This window comes from Physella acuta, unplaced genomic scaffold (assembly GCF_028476545.2).
Source record: "Physella acuta isolate Inbredline_101_S28 unplaced genomic scaffold, ASM2847654v3 ptg001068l, whole genome shotgun sequence".
Classification (NCBI taxonomy): domain Eukaryota; kingdom Metazoa; phylum Mollusca; class Gastropoda; family Physidae; genus Physella; species Physella acuta.
In genome coordinates this window covers 210,609-235,892 of record NW_026732585.1, presented here as the reverse complement: position 1 = coordinate 235,892, position 25,284 = coordinate 210,609, and the positions used below count along the sequence as shown (strand labels likewise).

Genomic DNA, 25,284 nt, shown 5'->3' with positions numbered 1-25,284 from the left:
ATTTACAGTAATATTCCTTTAATTAACCCGAGGTTCACCGAGGTCGTTACGCCGAAAAAACTGCCATATTTGTTTCATTATTTCATTAGTTGAGGCGCAATATGCTGCTAGGCTGTCCAATAAATCGTGTCTGTATGTTGATCTCAATCAACAGGTTATGTACCTCACGCCCCATCAAACACCTGAACATGTATTTACCTGCATAAACAACCTATTTATGCCCCAGGTCGCTACTATATATAAGCGCTTGTGACGCAATATAAGCGGATATCTGGCGACAAAACACAGCGGCAGGGGAAGTAACACAACGTCAAGGGAAACAACTCTAGCTTCCCCCCAGGCTATATTTAGTCTGCCTGGTAAAGCTGTTGGGTTTGTGGTTGACGGAGCTGTTGTTTTTTTACGTGTGCGTAGCATTAATTATAAACATCAGCGTTTGAGGATGTATATCACTCGTACGGTGGTAGCTCGCGGTAGTGTGATTTAACTATTTTGCTTATTTTAGACTAGTCCTTGTATTTATTTGGTTAGAAACTAATCAAATTAACTAAGACAAAAGAATCATTAACCATATTGTTGAAAAGTTCATTGGCCTGCAGGCATAGACATTTTAAAAATATGGCACATGCGAGGATGTTTTCCTTAGGATCCATCATCTTCTTGTGTTGTTGTTTTCCAAGTCTCGCTCACAGGGAACATGAAGTAAGTTCAGAGTTATTTCCCTTTTAGCCGGTGGCGGTTTTATCGGGAGGTTGGCCGGGCAGCAGCCTAGGGCCTCTGATATTTTAGGGCCCACTACAAACCAATATTTTACATTTTATGTTCCTTCTGTAGACTTTTTAAACAATGGACTAGTGGAAGCCTGCGCGTACAAACGTTTAACAAAGATAAATATTGGTTATACATTATGCTTTGTATTGTGTTGACAGAATATGTTATAGATAAAAATAAAAAAAAAATAAAAAATAAAGAAGCAAAAGTTTATTCAATCATTAAAGGCACACATGAAGTTTTTATATTTTTTGGCCCTATGTTAACACTAGCTCAAATATTTTCCTTAGGTCTGATAGTAAAAAAGTACAGTTCCCTTTTCAAACCTGACGATCTATGGTGCAAGTGAAGTAGAGTTCACTTGTTTCTGTGACCTCGGCATATGACGAGATAGTGTGGTCTGCACTATGCCCAGTCGCCTTTACTTTCACTAACGTGAGTTAGGTACCCATCAGAGTTGGGTGGACTCAGGGACGGTCTACTGACTTGAATCCGGATTCGAAGTCGGGACTTACGGGTTAGCAGTCCAGCTCTCTACCGCTAGACCACTCCGTCATGTCTGATAGTAGATGACTTTTTATTGAAGTAACTTTTTATAACTAGATTTTAAATGCTCGAAAATTACGGTACAATAAAAATAAACCTGTCTTACATAAGATATACTAGTAAAACTGTTATTCTCTTAAAAATTATGTTAAATAGATTTCATAAGCGATCGATGGTATAAAATAGATTTTAAAATCATCAGGTGTGGGTAGTAAAATGACAATTTTTACTTATTAACGTTTTGATATTAATTATATAATTTAAAATGTGTGAGCTATTTTTATACCATATAGAGAGAAAAATAGAGGTAATCTATTTTCTGAACCTCAGCTTATGTAAGGAATGTGTATTCCAGCCTCTTTATTATCACAACAGAAGACGATGTTTTTTTTATGTTTTTTTTTATTCCTAATGTGTATAAATGCAAGATGGAGACAAATTAATAGTTAAAAAAAAATAGTTTGCCTAATTAGCTATTAATATAGCTGCTGTATAAGACACGGGCGTTTTCTTCTTTTACGTTCTCACATATACTGTTGGACTGGATTTTCATCAGCACGGCTCAGTATCACGTGTCAACTGATTATGCGCCATTGAGGCCATTGACTCCGATTTCAGCCTGCTTTTCTTTTTGGATTTGCTTCCATAGCCTTTGTCCTACCAAGATACAAACTACAAGGCAGCAGTTGTTTGATTTTGGAGTTGTCTCTCTTAGATTGGTTGCTGTCCCCCAGCTTTCACGACTTATCTGCCCGTGGATTCGAACACTTGATTTTTAGGTTTAGATACCATTGGCTTTACCGACCCGACCACGCAAACCCCATTGGGAGTGCAATTGCACAAATTATGTTTTTGCTTAACATTGACCATAAGGATGGCAACGGACTCGAAAAAATTCAGCCACTCTTTGGAGACAGTTGAACGACATCGATTTAGGAGATAGTTTGTAATAAAGAGAAGATGAGCTTAATAAAGTAACATTTATATTTGAGTGGTTTATTTTCTAAAAATAACTTTTTAAAAGGGAAACTACTTCATCAAAATGTGCCTCCGTTTGGAAATTAGGATTTGAATTGAAGTTATGTTTTATTAATGTCTAATAAAAACTCTTTAATTTAATATGCCAATTTAATGAGAAAAAGTTTAGTTTTAACATATTATGACTACCTGAAAAAAAAAAGAATATAAATAGACAAAAATAGAAAATTAATAAAATAAATCAATGAGCTGAATGAATGAATGAAAAATATAAATAAATACATGACTAAAATTTGAATCTATTTTTACAGAAAGGTTTTGATGAAGACCACGATGCCAAGATCGTCAGGACACGGCTGACCAGGTTTGTTGACATCTACAATGCATATCATTACCATATCATTACACATAATTAAATGTTGATTGTCGGAGTGAGTAAGTGCTTGAAAGAAAAAAGTTGCTTGTCAGAAAAAAAAAAGATGATTTTCAATCTGATACAGATGGTTAGGTCGCTGTGGTGAAACTCTTTAGTGAGGCTACTCTGTGCGAAAACAAATAAAAATACAGCTAGAAAATTAAGTCGGCCTATTTCCATCATCTGTATTAACTTTTAAAAATATATTGTCAACGTAAAACTTCCAGCCCACGACAAGCTCTCAGCAATACCGACCTTCTGTTTACCTGACAAGTATCAGGCCACTACAGATAACATTGTTTGGGACATTTTCACAGTTGTTTCCCATTGAAAACTCAGCCACGGACGTTATAAGGGGCAGATAATCGCCATATACGGACCGGGTCGTGGCAAATATTTAAAGTCAAATAAGGTGTTAACCCTGGGTAGTTAAAAGCAAATTGGGTGAATTGAATAAATTGGAAACTCGTTGTTTTTAAAACTAAATTACTAACAAATTAGAAATAAAACAAATAGAAACCTTTATACTAACACATTTTTAAACAATTGAAACTAGACAAATTTAACAATTTCCTTTGATTTAGTAAAAGCGCTAGAAAATCATGAAATCTCACATTTTAGCAATAAACCCCTAATTTAAAAAAAAAAAAGATAGTTTGTTAGTTTTGTTTTTTAGTGATTTAAAAAAGAAAACGTGCAATAATACAGCAGTGTTTCTTCCAGGTCAAGTCTACTCCCCCCCCCCCCCCCGAACAAATTGGAATTTATAAAGAAAAAATATACTTTTAACAGTGTCTGCCCCCGGAATTTTTCGTCATCCCCCGAACATTTCAAGTGTTCCTCCCGGAGAAAAAATGTCTGGAAGAAACATTGTAATACAGATATTATAGTGTTTAATTTGTGTGTACATATTTGTTTATTTACCTGTACATATTTGTTGTTAATGTATTCATATTCATTTTATTAATGCGTACAGATTTCTTGATGTATGTGTTCATGTTTATTTTATTAATGCGTACGTTTTGGTCTATCCACAGATCGAGATCGCCTATTGTGGTCGAGTGGGTAGAGCACGTACACCGGACCAGGAGGGCGACGTTCAATGACACAGCCAAGAACTGGCCCCACGATATTCCTTACGTCATTCACAAGGCGTACACAGGTGAGGGCGCGTCATGTTCATAGGTAAACCAAATACACCATTTCCGATTAGCCGTACCGCTATAATTAAAAACAAGTATCACTGTAATTAAGGATGTGTCGCGTAGAAGATGTAGGGTGTACTCTACCTCGGGTATTAAATCGAATATTTTCCTGCGTATATTTTCACCTGACATTGACGGACAGTTAAGTATGAACGGGTACGTTGATTAGGGGAGTACACAATCTGTTAAGTACTCGTAAACATTTGTGTGATTGTTATTTTATATATCAGAGCATCTAAAAGCTTTTTATTATAAGGAATTTTTTGTTTGTTATATTCTCTACTTATTATCAATTCGTTCTTAATGCAGATGACACTAAATATTAATACAAATATTTGCTTTAAAACACAACGAATGACATTTTGTTACCATAATCTGCTCCTTCTTAGTCCGTTGCCAATTTTCTGGAAAGAAAAAAACATTTATTGTAATTAGCCATTAAATTAAAATTTAATTGAAATGAAAATCAGAAAATAAATTAGACAGGCTTTTTGTATTTAAAATTGGTTGTTCATAAAATCTACGCACTTTAATGGAGACATATTATTTTATTAAAAAAATGAAGATTGTTTTTATTTTCTGTTTTTTTTTTAATATTAAAAGCTCTTAAAAGCTAATTATTATCATGTTTTTAAAAAATTTTTTTGTCTTGGTTCTGTGTCAAGGTGACCGCATGACCTTGAGACTGGTGCTGGACTACATCTCTAGCCGCGTGTGTCTCACCTTCCATGACGTCACGAGCACCTATGACTCTAAAGATCCCACCTGGTTCACCAGCCACGGGTTCAAAACCAACTCGTACATGCACTTTAAGCAAAGCAGTGGGTAAGATGGAGGTCTGGACGTGTTTGTTTCATTTACAACAGATTAATATTTATTGACATATGAATTATTTGAATGAACAACTGACACAATTAATATATGACTTATCTTAATGAACACGACACCTGATACAATTTCATTAAGAACTGACTAATCTGAACACGACACATATCATTAACACCTGGCATAATTTAATTAACATCTGACCACCCCTAATTATTTTTAAAATATTTATAGTTCAAAATAGCAGCTAAAGTTAGCTTATTTTGGCGCCCCTAAGGTCGGCGCCCGAAGACATATGTACCCCCCCCGCCCCCACCCCTGTCGCTACGCCTCTGATCAACCTTAATGAACACGACACACATCCTTAACACATAACACAATTTAATTAATATCTTACAAATCTTAATGAAACGACACAAATCATTAACATCTGACACAATTTAATTAATATCTGACCAATTTTAATGAACACGACAAACATCATTGAAAACCTGATACAATTTAATTAAGAACTGACCATACTAAATGAAAACGATACCTATAATTAACACCTGACATAATCTGTTTAATCTCAGGTGTAACTCAGGTCACGGCCAGGGTACGAACCCAGGACCTCGAGTCGTCAATGCCTGTAATGGTTTTGTAAGTATCGGTCATCAGTGTATGTGTCGTCTGTTTTAGTGTAGTTAGTTTAGTCCCTGGTTAGATGGGATTCGATACTTAGGGACATCGATACATGGGGGCGTCGATACATGGAGACACTTAATAAATGTGGACATCGATACATGGGGACAGCGATATATGGGGACATCGATATATGGGGACATCGATACATGTGGACATCGATACATGGGGACAGCGATAAATGGGGGCATCAATATATGGGGATATTGATACATGGGGACAGCGATACTTAGGGATAACGATACATGGAGACTTCGATACATGGGGGCATCGATACATGGGGACATCGATACATGAGGACAGCGATACATGGGGACATCGATACATGGCGACATCGATACATGAGGACATCGATACATGGCGACATCGATACTTGGGGACATCGATACATGGAGACATCGATACATGGGGATATCGATACATGGGGACATCGATACATGGGGACATCGATACATGGGGACAGCGATACATGGGGACATCGATACATGGGGACATCGATACATGGGGACATCGATACATGGCGACATCGATACATGGGGATATCGATACATGGGGACATCGATACATGGGGACATCGATACATGGCGACATCGATACATGGGGACATCGATACATGGGGACATCGATACATGGGGACATCGATACATGGGGGCAGCGATACATGAAGACATCGATAAATGGTGACTTCGATAAATGGGGACATCGATACATGGGGACCTCGATACATGGGGATATCGATACATGGGGACAGCGATACATGGGGACATCGATACATGGGGACATCGATACATGGGGACATCGATACATGGGGGCATCGATACATGAAGACATCGATAAATGGTGACTTCGATAAATGGGGGCATCGATACATGGAGACATCGATATACGGGGACAACAACTCATCTAGGAGAGACAAGAAAGAAAGGCAGGCTGTATTCGACGATAACAGCCTATATGGCGGGTAACATGCTGTCATGTAATACTTAATTTGAGGAAATCCAATCCAACATTACAATTAGGAACGCAGAATTTAGTTTAGTTAAATTTAGTATGTATGTCGTCATTATTGGTAGTTTATTTGACATATTACGGTCTGTTAATGTTAAAGCTGGAATATTTTTTTGTGAAGAGGGTTCCTTCAATCAGCGTATTAATACTTTTATCTAAGCGGTCTACATAGGCTAGATTTACAGAATGGGAGAATTTTATTTTTTCAAAATAGCATGTCGAATCAATAATTATATTAGTAATAATACATGCCATTTTGATAACGGATTCAATAAGTAAATCGACAAACTGCTTTATAAATTTACAGTTAATACTATTATATTTATATATATATATATATATATATATATATATATATATATATATATATATATATATATATATATATATATATATATAGGCCTATATATATGTGTGTGTGTGTGTAATATGGTATAGTCTGTTTGTAGGGCATCAACCTGCACGAGATCCTCCACTCCCTCGGGGTCATCCACACCCAATCAGCCGCCAACAGAGACCTCTACATGACCATACACGAGTCGGACATCAAGAAAAGTCAGTTGTTGCTTTACAATTACATAGCTTTAAAGGGTTTTAAGTAAAGTTTTATTTGACATGTACACAGCAGCCAAAAGCTAAATTTTGAATGACTCCTTAGTAAACAATTTAGAAAAAGGGATCTGAAATTATAAAAAGGCTCAAAGTATTCAAATGATTCACATCCTGATTTTTACCAGTTAGGCCGCAGCTTATAAAGTTAAAAAGTAACAGTTCATTCCAATTACACCAACCCCCCCCCCCTCCACCCCCACCCCGCACCACCATATCCACCTACCCACTCACATCACAAGTGCTAAAAACAATTTTTTTTTCTTTAAAACTGGCAGTCTAAAGATTATAAAAAAAAATGGTATAGGGCTGGTAAGTAGGTCACCAACCAGTTCTACGGCTCAATAAAACCTGCATGAGCGATAGAACTATTTGGTGACCTACTTACCAGCTGTATACTAGACCTCAATGTTATACTCGACAGATCTTGTATTCGCCTATGAGAAAATCACCGATACCACACTAGTGAACGATTACTTTGATCCGGACTCGATTATGATGTATACTGACAGGGTAACACGTATCTTTTTATATTCATTTCATAACTACGTTTTTTTTTCTTTTCATCAAATTATTTTATCAATAATATCAGGAACTGTACACTTATAAAAGTAGTATCAAAATATGAAATTATCTATATTTGATACGGTGTACAATTTTCTCGATTTAGTAAAATGAGTTGTTAAATTTTATCTTGGTTTTTACTCAAAACAAAAATCCATATTCGAACTGTTTTTTTTATATTTTGCATTAGTTTAAAGATTAGTTTAATCCTCAGACGTGGCATTTGATGGGCCTGGAGACATACATGCCAATTAGAGATGATTTCTTCAACTCGGCACCGCCAATGTCAGCAGAAAATGTGGTTTTCTACGAACTGTCCCTCATATACAGGTGTAACGGTGAGTCACATATACAGGTGTAACGGTGAGTCACATATACAGGTGTAACGGTGAGTCACATATACAGGTGTAACGGTGAGTCACATATACATGTGTAACGGTTAGTCACATATACATAAAGGTATAAAAGAGTCACATAGACACATTTGTAAATGAAACTGGACATAGTAAAACAACTACTTATCATAAAGCTATGCTTTCGTTTCCCATAATCGAGGAATGAAGCGTCTATTCTGTAGTCTAGAAGAAAGAAGATAAAATTCACACAAACACATTTGTGTAATAACGGCCATATTGAAATCATTGGCCGATGTTAAAACCCCAGATGTTTCTTTCATGAAATGCCCCTCACCCCTCCCCCCCCTCACCTCCTCATCCCCTCACCCCTTACCCCCTCCTCCTCCCCCATCACCCCTCCCCCATCACCCCCTCCCCCATCACCCCCCTCCCCCCTCTACCCCTCCCCCCCTCAATCTCCCCCCCCTCAATCTCACCCCCTCCCCCCTCACCCCCTCAATCTCACCCCTCAATCTCACCCCTCAATCTCACCCCCTCCCCCTCCTCCCCCTTCCCCCCTCCACCCCTCACCCCCTCACCCCCTCCGTCAAATCTAGCACCTCACCAACTCCCCAGATGAAACAAAAACACGCGAAACTGAATTGGAAAATATTATTTTAGGTCCACCCTGTGGACATGACAAAATGTCTAAATGAAGTCCTGCCTCACATACAAGTAATATCTGGTAGCCCAATCAAAGACGTATCAAATCACTCAATGACGACCTGCTATAATTAACACCTCTAACTCTCTCACGTGTGATATCTAAGCTGTGCTAATTATAACTGTACACCCCCCATTCCAGAACTATTCTGCAACAACGACCAGACGGACTGTGGCCCAGGCTACCACACGTTGATCAATGGACGGTGTCGCTGTGTCTGTCCGGATGAGTTGGATTACAACACCAATTGTAGGACACACATTGATGGACGTGAGTTATTCTATTTTTCTTATGTTTCTGTGCACCATAACATTGGTAATACCGTTAGAAAGAGATGTATACTCTTAGACCAACAAATCATGCATGTATATTATAATATACGAGCCGACCCGCTGCGTATCATACGCCGCTATTTAGTTTTTTTTATTTCTACTTTTCATTATTTTATAATTTACGAATTCAACAGTACCAATGCTGCCATTGAAAATATTTGCTTAAAAACACCACCCCCCCCCCCTCCCCCCCCCATCCCCCCACGTGAAAGCAGCCTCCTCTTAGTTACCTCCTCTAAGTTTAAAATCGTTTCAAACTAAATTATCTGCCCCTAATAGCCGTCACCAAACCCGTCTCTATGATTGTAAAATGTAAACAGCGTCAACCACAGCTCACCAGACCATGTGAGGGGGTGGAGGGTAGGGGGTGGTAGCGATAGAGAGGAGGAGAGGGGACTGTAAGGCGCGCTTGCAGCTTGTTTTCTAACGGCTCCCAGAAGAGAATTATATATATAGATGAGAAAAATATATTTTATATATGATTAAAAAAACAAACCATATATTATATATTATATATATATATATATATATATATATATATATATATATATATATATATATATATATATATATATATATAGATAGATATATATATATATATATATATATATATATATATATATATATATATATATATATATATATATATATATATATATATATATATAGATATATATATATATATATATATATATATATATATATATATATATATATATATATATATATATATATATATATATACAGCAACACAGAACGTCTCGTGGCCTGAAACTCAAATTGTCCTGTATGGAAGTGAGCGCTGCCCGACGGGATTCGATCCTACACCAGCCCGTCTGCCAGTGTCAGGACGGTGGGCACCGACCATAGATTCTGCGCCAGACAAATATTCTAAGAAGGACAGAACCATGACCTTCCTCATGTGTAAAAAATCGACCCCAGTAAACCCTGCTGATGTCAAATGGAATACATGGCCCAGGGGAGGCGAATATTGTATCGTCAAACCTAAGGGACAAGAGTGTGGGGGAGGTAACTCTACTTAATTTAAAAAAAAAATATTATTGCACTGTTTTAGACTATTGGTAGACATTTAAAATTCTTCCTGCAAAACTGTTATTTTTTTTAATGCTATTTATATATAACTATTTTTAATATATTTAAAAAGAGGAGTTTTAGCTTACATTATTTTTATGAGCATGAATATCTCTGCTTATAAAACATTTTCGCTCTTGATGTACCTTTAGCTTCAAGTAATAACAATGTTTTTAAATGTTCATTGCGCAGTGCTTTAAGACGAGTCTATCGTTTTCTTTCTAATCACGAGTTTAAACCTGTAAATACAACAACACGAGGTGAATGATGAACATGGACGAAAATGAATCAGATTCGGACATCGAGGAGATATAGGAAGCTTATGCAGCAGGTAAAATTCAACCAGGACTTATAGTGCAAGAGTGAAAGAACAAGGATGGGCTAAAGGACAAATTTAAGAATTTTCATTGGACAGTTTGAAATGGATTGAAAGATTGGTCCTGTCTAGCAAACAAAATGATGCCTTAGTTGACATTGGGGAAACGGATGGTGATCAGCTGCAAAATGATGATTTTAATAGGGAACTTAAATTCTACAGACAAGCACAAGCAACTGTTTTAGAGGGTCTTAAACGACTTGCCAAATTATCTGTTCCAACCAAAAGGCCAGAAGACTTATTTTGCTGAAATGGCAAAATCTAATGAACACATGAAAAAAGTTCGTTCCAAGTTGTTAGAAAAGAAAATCTCTATGGAAAAATTTAAAAAGGCAAAGAAGTTGAGAGAAATGAAAAAATATGGTAAAAAGGTGCAATTGGAAGTATTACAGAAAAGACAAAAAGAAAAGAGAGAAATGCTTGAATCTGTTAAGAAATTTAGGAAAGGACAAGTTGATAAGCTTGATATTTTTGATGAAACAATCAGAGGCGTAGCGACCCCTCCCGGCACCCGGGGACAAACTTTCGATTTGCGCCCCCCTCTCGAACTTTTCATTTCCACCCCCCCCTCAAACTTTCAATTTGCACCCCCCCCTTCGAACTTTTCATTTGCACCCCCACTCAAACTTTTAATTTGGCGCCCCCCCCTAAGGTGTCGGCGCCCGGGGACATGTGTCCCCCCGCCCCCCCCCCCCCTCGCTACGCCTCTGGAAACAATTGAGAGGCAACCTAAGCAACAAAACCAAGGAAAACAAATTCAAGGGAAGCAACAGTTCAAGCCTAACAAAAAGCGAGAGTATAAAAACAAAAAGTTTGGCTTTGGTGGGCAAAAAAAGAGGTCAAAGTACAATACAGCAGAGAGTTCAGCTGATCTTAGAGACTTTTCAAGAGGTCCAGGAAAAAGAAACTTTAAGAGCAAGCCACAAGGAAAAAACAGTAAAAGACCAAGAAAAAACAAACGAAAAGCAATTAAGAATAATAAACCGGGAGTGATCTCCCCTAAACTTTCTCGAATATTCTTATATAAAATAACAGGGGAAGGGAACTCGGGCTATAGACATGATTTTTAATCCATTTTAAATACTTAAAGTTTTAAAAATAGAATAAAATCTCATAGACAAATTAATTGCACACCAAGTGAACGTCAAATAAAAAAGCGCATAATAGTGCGCAATATTAGTAGTACTTTTAAAATTTACATTAGTTTTTTGAGAAATCGGAAGTAGCGTAAAGTACTACTTCCAGTCAAACGGAAATTACTCAAAATTTAACAGAAGGTAGAGAATTAGATCTTTTACTTACATGTGAAATTTCATTTATCTAACTGAAATAGTACTCAAGTTATAGGCTTTTGAAAAAATTCAAAGTAGGAAAAGTACCACTTCCGGTTATCGGAAATCCCTCAAAAGTTGATACGGATCAACGATTTTGATTAAATACTTATATATGAAATTTCATCAACCTAGCTGTAACGGTACTCAAGTTATCGTGTTTACAAACGGACAGACAGACAGACAGACAGACAGACAGACAGACAGACAGACAGACAAACAGACAGACACACAGACATACGGACAAGATTGCAAAATAATTTTTTTTCCGTATCAGTGAGGTGTAAAACGTGGAGATTTGTAAAAATCTCGATTTTTATTTTTGCACGATTACAAGACTTTCTCTATACTTCGTATATACGAGAAAGTAAAAAGAAGTAACCATTTAAAAAAAAAATCACGAGTTTAAACTGTTGAAAAAAAGAGAAATAAAATTGATGAAAAATTGAACAAAGTTGAAAATAATTTAAAAAATATTTTTATTTTATTTCGTTCAGTTTTTGAGGACAATGAGTAAGATAAGAATTGAAATATTTTTTCTTTTAGTTTTTGAGGACGGTGGTCTAGAATTTAAGACGATAGAAGAGAGCCACCCAATAGGAGACATCGGCAACATCACCATCAACGGCACCATCGTCAGGATCAACTACTGCTGTAGGGACAAAGAACATTACGGGCTAGTGGTCGAACTGCCCAACTCAGAGCCGTTCAAACTAGTGGCTAAATACCACAAGTGTCCGGTAGTTCAAGGTAGTTGATAAATATCATTAGTTCAAGGTAGTTGATAAATATAACATGTGTCCTGTTGTTCAAGGTAGTTGATAAATATCATTAGTTTAAGGTAGTTGATAAATATCATTAGTTCAAGGTAGTTGATAAATATCATTAGTTCAAGGTAGTTGATAAATATCATTAGTTCAAGGTAGTTGATAAATATCATTAGTTCAAGGTAGTTGATAAATATCACAAGTGTCCTGTAGTTCAAGGTAGTTGATAAATATCATTAGTTCAAGGTAGATATTAAATATCACAAGTGTCCTGTAGTTCAAGGTAGTTGATAAATATCATTAGTTCAATGTAGTTATTAAATATCACAAGTGTCCTATAGTTCAAGGTAGTTGATAAATATCATTAGTGTCCTGTAGTTCAAGGTAGTTGATAAATATCATTAGTTCAAGGTAGTTGATAAATATCATTAGTTCAAGATAGTTATTAAATATCACAAGTATCAGGTAGTTCTACTTAGTTGATAAATATCATTATTTCAAAGTAGTTAAATATCACAAGTGTCCGGTAGTTCTAGGTAGTTGATAAATAGAATAAGTGTCGTGTAGGATAACGTAGTAAATAAATATCAGACGTGTCGTGTAGTTCAAGGTCGCAATAGAGCAGAATAGGTAAAATTTTTAGAAAGTACAAACAAATAATCAGGTTTACATAATCCTAGCAACTAAATTTACCCTTTAAAACCTGACGGTCTATGGGGAAATTGAAGTAGAGTTCACTTGTTTCTGTGACCTCGGCACATGAAGAGATAGTGTGGTCAGCATTATACCCAGCCGCCTTTACTTTCCCTAACGTGAGTTAGGCACCCATCAGAGTTGGGTTGACTCAGGGACTGTCTACTGACTTGAACCCGGATTCGAACTCGAGACTTACGGGTTAGCAGTCCAGCTCTCTACCGCTAGACCACTCCGTCCCACAACTAAGTTCTCTCCTATATCCGTCAGGTATGAAAAGCACCTACTCCAAGATTACAACTTGGACGGAACATTCTCTAAAGTACGGCCCCGAACCACCCCTCAGTTTCTTCTACAAGACGTCGTTCCTCCACTACCTGTGTCACTACCAGCCGCCAGTATACGGTGAGGTTACGATATGTACATGTTAAAATAGACAAAACTGTTCACAATAACAGCATATACATGTCTATTTTTTACCATACCATTTCTCCCATCTCAAGGCTGCATTAAATATGTTTAATAGCAGCAGTAATGTAGGCCTTATATGTTGAATAGATTAAAATTTGTTGATAGCAGCAGTCTTTTAGGCTTTACATGTTAAATAGTTGAAATATATTTAATAGCATCAGTCATTTAGGCATTATATGTTAAATAGATTAATTTTTTTATAGCAGCAGTCATGTAGGCGTTATATGATAAATAGATTAAATTTTTTATGATAGTAACAGTCGTTTAGGCCTTACAAGTTAAATAGATTTAAACATATATTTAATAGCAGCAATCATGTAGGCCTTATCAGTTAAATAGATTAATTTTTTTTGTATAGCAGCAATCTTTTAGGCCTTACATAGATGTTAAATAGATGAATATATATTTAATAGCATCTGTCATTTAGGCGTTATATATACACCATATTAAAATATATTCTATAACAACAGTCTCGTATGTGTTATTGACCATATCATTTCTCCCATCTCAAGGCTGCAGCCAATTCGTCACTCTGAACAGCACTCACAAGTCAGTGACCATCACTACACCTGGGTTCGGATCCAAGAGGGAGCCAGACAGGCGGTGTTTTTACAGTTTTACTGTAAGCCTTAATTTTTTTACTTGCTCTCACCTACCGGCTGGTTACATTTTTTGGCATTGTTCGACTTTTTGATGACGTAACTCTGTGGTTAGCATATGGACGAGACGAGTATTTGAACTCAACATTGAAATTCCATCTTCCCTTATCTCTCTCTCGAAAAATCTCTTCAAATTTTCTTTTTCTTCTTATTTGTTCTTAGTTGTGATGCTAGAAAGAATTTCCTCCAACACATGTGGTTTTTTTTTAGGTACCTGCTGGTTCCAGACTGAAGCTGACCTTGAACAAGTTTGACCCACACGTCAAGGACGAGTTCCTCATCAAGCGATTCCACAAGTGGCAGGACCCTATCCTGTAAGTCTGTGTGACGTCATGGCAGGACCCTATCCTGTAAGTCTGTGTGACGTCATGGCAGGACCCTATCCTGTAAGTCTGCGTGACGTCACGGCAGGACCCTATCCTGTAAGTCTGTGTGACGTCATGGCAGGACCCTATCCTGTAAGTCTGTGTGACGTCACGGCAGGACCCTATCCTGTAAGTCTGCGTGACGTCACGGCAGGACCCTATCCAGTAAGTCTGCGTGACGTCATGGCAGGACCCTATCCTGTAAATCTGTGTGACGTCATGGCAGGACCCTATCCTGTAAGTCTGTGTGACGTCATGGCAGGACCCTATCCTGTAAGTCTGTGTGACGTCATGGCAGGACCCTATCCTGTAAGTCTGTGTGACGTCATGGCAGGACCCTATCCTGTAAGTCTGTGTGACGTCATGGCAGGACCCTATCCTGTGAGTCTGTGACGTCATGACAGTACCCTATCCTGTAAGTCTGTGACGTCATGACAGTACCCTATCTTGTAAGTCTGTGTGACGTCATGGCAGGACCCTATCCTGTAAGTCTGTGTGACGTCATGGCAGGACCCTATCCTGTAAGTCTGTGTGACGTCATGGCAGGACCCTATCCTGTAAGTCTGTGTGACGTCATGGCAGGACCCTATCCTGTAAGTCTGTGTGACGTCACGGCAGGACCCTATCCTGTAAGTCTGTGTGACGTCATGGCAGGACCCTATCCTGTAAGTCTGTGTGACGTCATGGCAGGACCCTATCCTGTAAGTCTGTGTGACGTCATGGCAGGACCCTATCCTGTAAGTGTGACGTCATGGCAGGACCCTATCCTGTAAGTCTGTGTGACGTCATGGCAGGACCCTATCCTGTAAGTCTGCGTGACGTCATGGCAGGACCCTATCCTGTAAGTCTGTGACGTCATGACAGTACCCTATCCTGTAAGTCTGTGACGTCATGACAGTACCCTATCCTGTAAGCGTGACGTCATGGCAGTACCCTATCATGCAAGTATGCGTGACATCACGGCAGAACACTGTCATGTAAATCTCTTTGTAGAGCTTTATGCTTTTACGACTGTATGACGGCATGGTGGTAGGACCCCCCCCCCCATGCCGCCAGTCCATGCGTGGTGTTGTAGTGGTATACTAAGACAAGTGGACAACTGTGATCCGCTCAGAAATCTTAGAAACTGTGAGATGTGAGTTATTGTCATATGGTTAGTGAAGGATGGTATGTGAACTGTAATCAGTGAAACAAGATTCTTACCATATGTTTATAAAATTTTAGTTAAGCTATTTAAATGAAAATTGTTCCAGCATCAACGGCGACTACCAACCCTATCAGTTGGTCAGTGAGGGAGACTACTTGTCTCTACAGTACTGGGCTTCATGGGAGAAAACCAACAACAGGGGAATTAACTTCACGGTGGATGTTGTGCTCGGTAAAAACAGCCAGACATTTTTTATTATAGAAAATTATTTATGTTATTGAATATGCAAGTATGGAAGTCATAGTGAATTAGATTGTGTTGCTTTGTCTGATATTATTCTATTGAAATTGTATATTTGCATGAGTTTAAGAGCTATTGCTCTAGAAAGACAAGTGGTTTTTGGTTTGGGGCAGTTGATTAAATCTGCGATAGCGCTAGTGTCTCGATTTGACACATATTTGGTCTGTACTATTTAAATAAGTAATAATAATAAATAAGTACAATGCTTGCTTAGAGCCACCTAATTGAAATAAAACTTTAGACACTTGCATTGTTTGTTGTTCTCTTTTTCAGCTGAGGAGATGTGTTACGATGTGGCGACAAAAGGGGCAGACTACTACGGTGAGAAATCTGTTACAGAAACTTTCGAGCCTTGCGTCCCTTGGGAGAAAGCCACATCTTGTGATGACTTCCCCTTTGATGGGTAAGTGCAGAGAAATTAAGTACATACTTCTATCTAAATTTTGTGATCATTCAAATAAGTGTACATTTCAAACTTTACTATCAATGCCTCAGGCGGACAGAGTTTCTTCAAGTAAGAGCCCCCCCCCCCCCCCCGGAAAATGTTGACCGCCCCCCCCCCGAAAATATCAAGTGCACCCCCCCCCCCCACCGGAGAAAAAGTCTGGAAGAAACACTGCAGGCGGATTAAGGGCTTGTATCGTCAATTAACGATTTAAAGTTCATTAACTTAAAACACCAAATAGTTAGTCCGGTCTTAAGCGATGCACAGCTGTTTAAAACGCGTTTGCTTTGTTCATATACTTTATGTTTGTGTCTCTGTTGCAGTTTCAAAGGGATTTCCCTATTAGAAAGCGGAAGTAGCTGTAGAAATCCCGGCGGCTCTCTCCTTCAGCCTTGGTGTTATACTTTTGTCAGGGGCAGCGTTTGTCATAAACGTTATTGTGACGTCTGCAGCTTTAGTAAGTTGTTTTATTCTGTGTTTCGGAACAATTAAAATTCAATTTAGATTTTCATTGAATAATTCAATTGTACTGTAAGAAAACTAGTTTTCAGTCTGATCATATACATATATATATACATATATATATATATATATATATATATATATATATATATATATATATATATATATATATATATATATATATATATATATATATATATATATATATATATATATAATTGTTTAAATCTGCACACAGAGGCCCCAGTAGATATACTGAGCAAGAGCACATGTTCCACGCTGAAAAAGAATGTTCCAGAGTTTTGCAGCAGCGCCGTTGAACGCTACGGATGCTTTAGCACGTGCGAGTTTTCTAACCCAAATTACATATCAGGTTAGTAGGCCATATAAACAAGCCAGGATGATATAGATAATGTGGAGTTGTCATGCATTCATCAGGTAAACTATCTCATACACATAATGAGTGTTGAACGAAGGGTTTCGGTATAAAGACAGCTTTTTAAAATATGTCTTCATCAGCCACATGCAGCCCACCCAGCCTACCATCTGATGTGTACGCCGCTGGAGGATTGAAGAGTGTGTACAAGGTAGGGGAGGTCATCAACGTGACTTGTACAACTTCCGGTTCTTTAGTCAACATCATCAGATGTACCAAAACTGGTTGGTCGGGTCAGGCGCTAAACTGTAGTGGTGAGATTTTGTGTTAAACTGTTTCAATAGGACTGCAATACCCAGCTATTAACACTACAATAATGTTTAATTTTGTATGAAAACTAAAGCACTAATTATACTAAGTCATTTTATTGTTATTTAAGGTTTACATTTCTGCCCAATTAACATGATCAAAATTTATAATGTTTTAAGATTTGCTTGCGTATTTTAAATAGTTAACACAATATGCAGTGAACACATTTAGAATTAATATAGCGGAATAAAGACGATCCAGAATACCTAATTAGTATACATAACCTTTACGTTTTTCAGTAGAATGTCCCTGAGTACACGCAGCTCTGATGATTACCATTGTCCCTGAGTCCCCCCCCCCACCCAGCTCTGATGATTACCATTGTCTTTGAGTCCACCCAGCTCTGATGAGTACATTTGTCCCTGAGTCCACCCAGCTCTGATGAGTACCTAACTCTTGTTAGGTTAAGCAAAGGTGGCTGTGCTAAGTGCTGACCACACATTTCCATAATATGCCGTGGTCCTTGAAGCATGTTGAACTATACTTAATCTGCCCCATGTTTCTTTGGCACGAACGGGAACATATGATGAACATTACTTTTAATAATCCTAGCCCTAACTATTTCAAATATTGTCAAATGCTAAACCTAATAGATGTGTAAAAATAACTTAAATTGTTGACACCAAAAATTATTTTAAATTAAAAAAATCTATTACATAGGTTTTAGTATACGTGAGAGTGAAAGATTTCATTATAAAGACAGGCGATGTTATGATTAATCTGATAACTTGTATTGCTTTCAGCGGCTGGCTCATGCGACGATGAATACCAAAACTGTAACAATATTCTGGCCAAATTCCCGTTGTTATGATTAATCTGATAACTTGTATTGCTTTCAGCGACTGGCTCATGCGACGATGAATATCAAAACTGTAAAAATATTCTGGCCAAATTCCCGTTGTTATGATTAATCTGATAACTTGTATTGCTTTCAGCGACTGGCTCATGCGACGATGAATATCAAAACTGTAAAAATATTCTGGCCAAATTCCCGGAGTTCTGCTCAGATAAAAGATCGAAGAATTCGGCCTTGACCTACTGCAAGAGGTCATGTGGAGGGTGTCCAGGTAGGAAGGTCAGGTCTTAAACGAAACAATTAGAATTAAGGTAGGGGGTCGGAGTGGTCGAGTTGGTAAAGTCTCGAGTTCGAACCTTCGAGCAGATGAGGCTCATTAGCTGGGGACAGCCACTCTTCTAGAAGAGTCAACTCCAAAATCAAACAACTGCTGCCTTGTAGTTTTTTCTTGGTTGGACAAAGGCTATGGAAGCAAATCCAAAAAGAAAAGCAGGCTGAAATGAGAGTCAATTGCCTCAATGGCGCATAATAAAATGACACGTATACTTAATTGTGTTGCAACACTAAAATTAAGAACGAAGATGATGACGAATTAAGGTCCTTATGGGGCATCGATACAGAGTGTTTCAATCTAGTTAGGATGGCAGGTGATTATTGAGTGGGAGTGACATTTTTATCTGAGTAAAGATTTCATGTTTGGTATCATCAAATTTAAAAAATATTTATTGAGGTTTCAAGCTGAATAGGAACTTAATCTGTCATTCATTGTGTACAGCTGACATTGTTTTTATTAAATGGTACGTTAATAGCTCATTGCTTTTAGTATGTTCAAGAAAATCCAACGATGTCTGTGCTGTTTTGTCAAAATTCTTACAACTGAATTGGTCACCTTCCAAGTAAAATATTTCAAACCTAATGTTGTAAAACTGTATCGTACCCAGCAATATAATCCTAACCCAAACCTAGCTCGTAGGACTTGATCTATTGCAGTGGCCATCCAGTGCTCTGATCCTGTAGGGACAACTTACACCAGAAAATCTCAATCAGCTGTTATCTCCCCTGGTCAGGCAATGACCTTCACCTGTAAGGATCATTTGTATCACGTGGGTGGTGACTTACACAGGGCGTGTTCTACTTCTGGCACCCTGCTGGGAACTGAACCCATTTGTCAAAGTACGTAGAATCTACATTTGTGGTTTAAGTTTCTAGTTTTTTAATAAGCCGTTTCGAAGATTCCAGATTGACAGAAACCACCTTTCTGTACAGGTACACCATCACCTGTTGACATCCACCTGGAAAAGATCAGAGACCGCAGGGAGACTTTACCTGAGAAACTGGCCTTTCTCATGGACATCGACGACTACACGTGGGATACTTTCATTTAAATATTTAAATATAAAATCCCCTGTTAAAATATATAAATGTCTCTCTGATAAACGATTCGACCATGGCGCTATGGAAATCAATGCGCATCTCCTGGGCAGTAGGATGAGAAGAGCCAGATGTTGCCGATGTTTGAGCTTTCTCTCTCATCACCGATGAAAAGCTCAAGTCAAGGATGTTTACTTTATAGCTTGATATAAACTGAATCACATGATCTTGCAAAGGGAAAACAATTTTTGCTAATCGTACCGACTACTAAGGGGAGTTAACAATTTCTACATTGATCACACTCACTAGACTTGTTTTGGTCGTGTCATATATCCCCCACCCACTATCATTTCTGCACATACATTTTCTACATAACCCTGCCTCCAAATATTCGTTGTAACCATGCTTTGTATCACCCCTCAGTAAATAACCCAAATAAACATACAATTTTCCTCCCGTCCATAATTTATTGCGTGAACAAATCACGTTGATTATGTCATTTGTTGCTCATTCAATACTAATTTCCACAGAATCCCTTTCGACGGCAACATAACCAGATGGTACTACTACTGCGAGAAGAAAGGAACCCTGAACTTTATTGTCTTCAGACCATCGGGGTAAGACATTTTTAAGCTACATTTGTGTATTTTACAATCACATTTGTTTACAATAGTGGTCTTTTACTCATGACTTCAACTCTATGTTTGTTATTCTAAGTCTATTCTACTAGTTACAATAAAAAAAAGTGTATAACTAAACAATCGAGCCACTACATTTAAAATGAACTTCTATAATGGTACAGATGGATCTATCTGTTAAGTTTGTATAGAGTGGTGGAGCCTTAATGTATATCAAAATATTTTGGCGGAAATTTAGAGAAAGTGGCTAGATCTTTCACAAGATTCGCACATTGCTATCAATTATTGACGTTTTTAACTAAATAGTAGATATCTCATTATGAACTACGTTTTAATGAAAACAGCGTTAAACAATTATATTAGATGTTCTTAATTTATTTGGTCAAGAAATTTTTTACGGTAATATCACGGCAGCCATGTTTTTATGCTCGTGCAAAAGTGAAAGTACTCCGTCTCACAACGAGAAATTATTTAATTACTTTTTCCTCCCCACCTTTTTTCCCGAGTTATTTTCAAATAATTAAAGGTAGGGGAGGGTGGGGAGTTTAATAAAACCACCCGTTGCAAATAACCTTTGACCGGTGTGGTTCTTAATATTTTTGTGCGACTAAATGCTTCGAGCTATTTTAAATGATTTCACTGTTAGAAACTGACATTTACTATCATAATCAAAACAATCGTAACATAGACATAACTATGGATGTCTCTGGGTTGTGTTCAACGACCAACGTTTGAGTTATTAGCCGTAAAAGATTGACCTTTTGACCTATACTTCAGGTCAAACTACACCCACCTCGGTACCAACAGTCTCAAGTGTGAGCCGAAATGGATCAGGACCTTCAACGTTCCTGTGGGGAGTCAGATACAGGTCAAAAAGGTCAGTCTATGAACAATTAAGTAAGCGTAAGATGTGGATCACTGCAAAAAAGTGGGTCAGAACAAAAGAAAAGTGGGTCAGTACAAAAAAGTGGAGCAGTGAAAGAGTGGGTCAGTACAAAAAGTACTTGTTTTGTCTCTTTCAATCTCCCCATATGTATTATATCAACCCAACTGCTTAGCTCACCCCCTACCCTTCCCTTCTCATCCCCACCAGAATGACGTGGTCGGCGCCTACTCCCTCAACCCCGACACACTCAGCGTCAGCAACTGTGACTCAGCAGAGGTCAAGGTCATGCCTATTCCCGCCGAGGCCGTGACGTCACTTCCTGTGCTGCAGTCAAAAACAAAGTTCAAGAGCAAGCAGTGCCTGGTGCCCTCCATGGGGTTCAGAGTGGAGCCAAACTAGAATCTTATTTTTTTTTATATCAATCTTTTTTTTTCTTTTTGGTTTTTAAGTTTTGTCAAAACAAACATTCCAACAATACTTCGACAGAACACTCTCTACACCTCTTCTATATACACACAGAGTTACACATTCAAAGAGTTTGATCGAAATGATTTTGATTTAAAACACGCAAAAACAATTGACCGAAAAATGATACAAATTATAAAAACAATATAAAAACATTTTAAAAATAGGCTTTAACCGAAAGTATGAAAATTAAACTAATTTACTGTCTTTAATAAAATTACCGGTCTCCCAAAAAGTGTCGAAGATTTTCATTTGATTAGCCCGTATCGTCAGCAAGGAGATAGATACATCATGCAAGCCAATACTTATCATAATTATAGACCAAATGCTATCCCAAAACCCTAACTATTGAGAGTTGGACTATTCAGGCCTTAGATGCAGATTTTAACAATATATGAATTTTTCAATTTAATTTTGAACTAAAACGTGATTATATGTTCTGATTTGTATCTGTCTAGTAGTAATTCCTTACATTTGTTATAGATTAATACTTACTTACTAAAAATAAATAATAACAAAACAATACAAACAGAATAGTACCGTTAAAAGACAGTTAACATTGAAAAGTTTCAAAACATGTGGTATAATTACACACGATACGGATCTCTCACCTCTACCATAATTTATTTCTTATCTACACAGTGAGTACAAACTCTTGCGATTCTTTTAGTACAATATTTTCCGAATAAATAAAATACTTTCAAGGAAATGATCACCCGCCCCCCTGTTCCCCCACTTGCTAGCTTTTGTGTTGTGTACAGTAGAAGCAGTTTAATATTGCTCATAAAATACACGCTGCATGTTTTTTTAAAAATCAAACTTACACAATTAAATAGCATACACACTTCAATCAAATACCACACACACTTTGATCACAATTTGAGCATGCACCGTACACACATCTGCTATATACTGTACACACTTTGAACATGTACCGTACACACTGAGCGAGGTCCCCCACTTTACACACGATACCACCACAGTGAGCGTGAGAAACCTAACACCACCAATTACTCACCACGGTAAAATGTATGCAGATTCTCATCCACGTACTCCCAGAGTTAAATACACACTAACCGTACATAAAACTTCAAAGCCCTTGTGTATAAAAACTATATCTCCATCATATTTAGATGCGGATTTCGGCAATTAAAACAATTATTAATAATTAGTAATTAATTGGGAAATTGATTTAATAAGCTAATTTAGCTGTATGAGTTACATCTATCTGAGGTCGTTGTGGACTCAACGTTAACTTGGCTTGATTTTTTTTTTGCATTGAAAACGAAAATAAAACAGCTTTTGTTTGCATTATTTTATACATAAAATGAAATAAAATAAATTAATTGACTGTGAATTAAAAATTGTCAGTTTTTATCTTAAAATTATGTGTGTCCTTATTCTACGCTCTGTTGCGATCTGAACTTCCACAAAAACAGTTGATGCTGTAAAAAGCGTCACCCCATATATTACAAAGATTATATCGGGAAATACGACTGGTCAGTTGACCACTTTGCAGACTTTCCCGGATATGGCGAGTTTTTTTCAGACACCCCTAAGTGTTTTTTTTTTTAAACCTCAAAAAAATATCAAGGTGGGTCGTTCGGTAAAAGTTTTTTTCCATATATAGCTCATATAAGGCGCCGGTCAGTTGAGGTCTGTTTTGACCCTCTCTTCGTGGACTTTGCGGCCGACAGGCACCGGCCCCCGTTTTCTATTGCCTCAAGGCGGCATCCTGCCAATGTTGAAAAGCCTGCGGCGCCGGGAAGTGCCCTATCGGTCACCCGACCACATTGCTATATATATATATATATATATATATATATATATATATATATATATATATATATATATATATATATATATATATATATATATATATACATATATAAATAATGTTCAACGGGGACAACATAACATACAACACGTTTCTAATATCTGACATGATGTATGTGTGACAATTTTTTATGTTAAAAAATATAAAAATACATTTTTTTTTCTGGCATATTTGGGATATGAACATTATTTAAAAATAAAAAGCCATCTTTCAACAGATTTGAAACACACGGTATGTAGGTTGTGTGATATGGGATTTGAAACTAATTTTGGGTGTGGAGGGGTTGGATTCATGAGATTTGGACAGTGGTAAACTGTGTAAACAGGGGTGACACCTACACCTACAACATCCCACCTAGAGGGTGACACCTAGTATATGACACCCGTCCCGAGGGTGACACCTAGTATATGACACCCGTCCCGAGGGTGACACCTAGTATATGACACCCGTCCCGAGGGTGACACCTAGTATATGACACCCGTCCCGAGGGTGACACCTAATATATGACACCTGGTATGTAGTATATGACACACCCGAGGGTGACACCTAGTATATAACACTCGTCCCGAGGGTGACACCTAGTATATAACACCCGTCCCGAGTGTGACACCTAGTATATGACACCTGATATGTAGTATATGTGACCGGTCGCGAGGGTGACACCTAGTATATGACACTCGTCCCGAGGGTGAAACCTAGTATATGACACCCGTCCCGAGGGTGACACCTAGTATATGACACCCGTCCCGAGGGTGACACCTAGTATATGACACCTGATATGTAGTATATGACACCCGTCCCGAGGGTGACACCTATTATATGACACCTGATATGTAGTATATGACACCTGATATGTAGTATATGACACCTGATATGTAGTATATGAACCTGATATGTAGTATATGACACATGATATGTAGTATATGACACCTGATATGTAGTATATGAACCTGAGATGTAGTATATGAACCTGATATGTAGTATATGAACCTGATATGTAGTATATGACACCTGATATGTAGTATATGACACCTGATATGTAGTATATGAACCTGATATGTAGTATATGAACCTGATATGTAGTATATGAACCTGATATGTAGTATATGAACCTGATATGTAGTATATGACACCTGATATGTAGTATATGAACCTGATATGTAGTATATGAACCTGATATGTAGTATATGACACCTGATATGTAGTATATGAACCTGATATGTAGTATATGACACCTGATATATAGTATATGAACCTGATATGTAGTTGTCACAGACTGTATTATTATGTATCTTTATTAAATTGTGTTTTGCATGAATGAAGAGTACCTGGCTAGCGGAAGGACTGTCTGAGCGATCGTCATGTGTTTTTCCGTGTTTTGGGTGAGATCGCTCATTGACGTAAGGGGAGAGAAAGTGGTGAATAAAAGAGAGAGCGAAAGG

The 25,284-nt window shown here is 37.6% G+C and overlaps 1 protein-coding gene and 1 pseudogene across 1 annotated transcript; both read left to right on the top strand.

The window, feature by feature from the left end:
• Positions 1 to 377: 377 nt before the first annotated feature.
• LOC131955472 (uncharacterized) lies at positions 378 to 23,296 on the top strand. The gene is made up of 25 exons (XM_059319611.1): positions 378 to 702; positions 2,607 to 2,659; positions 3,748 to 3,872; positions 4,581 to 4,740; positions 5,316 to 5,382; positions 6,882 to 6,987; positions 7,466 to 7,554; positions 7,820 to 7,943; positions 8,806 to 8,934; positions 9,744 to 10,025; positions 12,342 to 12,545; positions 13,526 to 13,660; positions 14,239 to 14,348; positions 14,596 to 14,699; positions 16,004 to 16,128; positions 16,471 to 16,600; positions 16,966 to 17,099; positions 17,343 to 17,477; positions 17,624 to 17,794; positions 18,785 to 18,916; positions 19,636 to 19,818; positions 19,912 to 20,011; positions 20,547 to 20,633; positions 21,432 to 21,531; positions 21,748 to 23,296. The coding sequence occupies exons 1-25, from the start codon at positions 619 to 621 to the stop codon at positions 21,937 to 21,939; spliced, it is 3,261 nt and encodes a 1,086-aa protein (XP_059175594.1). The 5' UTR covers positions 378 to 618; the 3' UTR covers positions 21,940 to 23,296.
• On the top strand, positions 10,327 to 11,569 carry LOC131955474 (putative rRNA-processing protein EBP2; annotated as a pseudogene).
• Positions 23,297 to 25,284: the final 1,988 nt, after the last annotated feature.

What these genes read in the sequence shown, in the direction of transcription:
- LOC131955472 (XM_059319611.1), top strand. Translation starts at nt 619, where the DNA reads ATGGCACATGCGAGGATGTTTTCCTTAGGATCCATCATCTTCTTGTGT. An exon ending in TTGTGACGTCTGCAGCTTTA is followed by an intron (nt 17,100 to 17,342) that starts GTAAGTTGTTTT and finishes ATCTGCACACAG; the next exon opens with AGGCCCCAGTAGATATACTG. An exon ending in AACTGAACCCATTTGTCAAA is followed by an intron (nt 19,819 to 19,911) that starts GTACGTAGAATC and finishes CTTTCTGTACAG; the next exon opens with GTACACCATCACCTGTTGAC.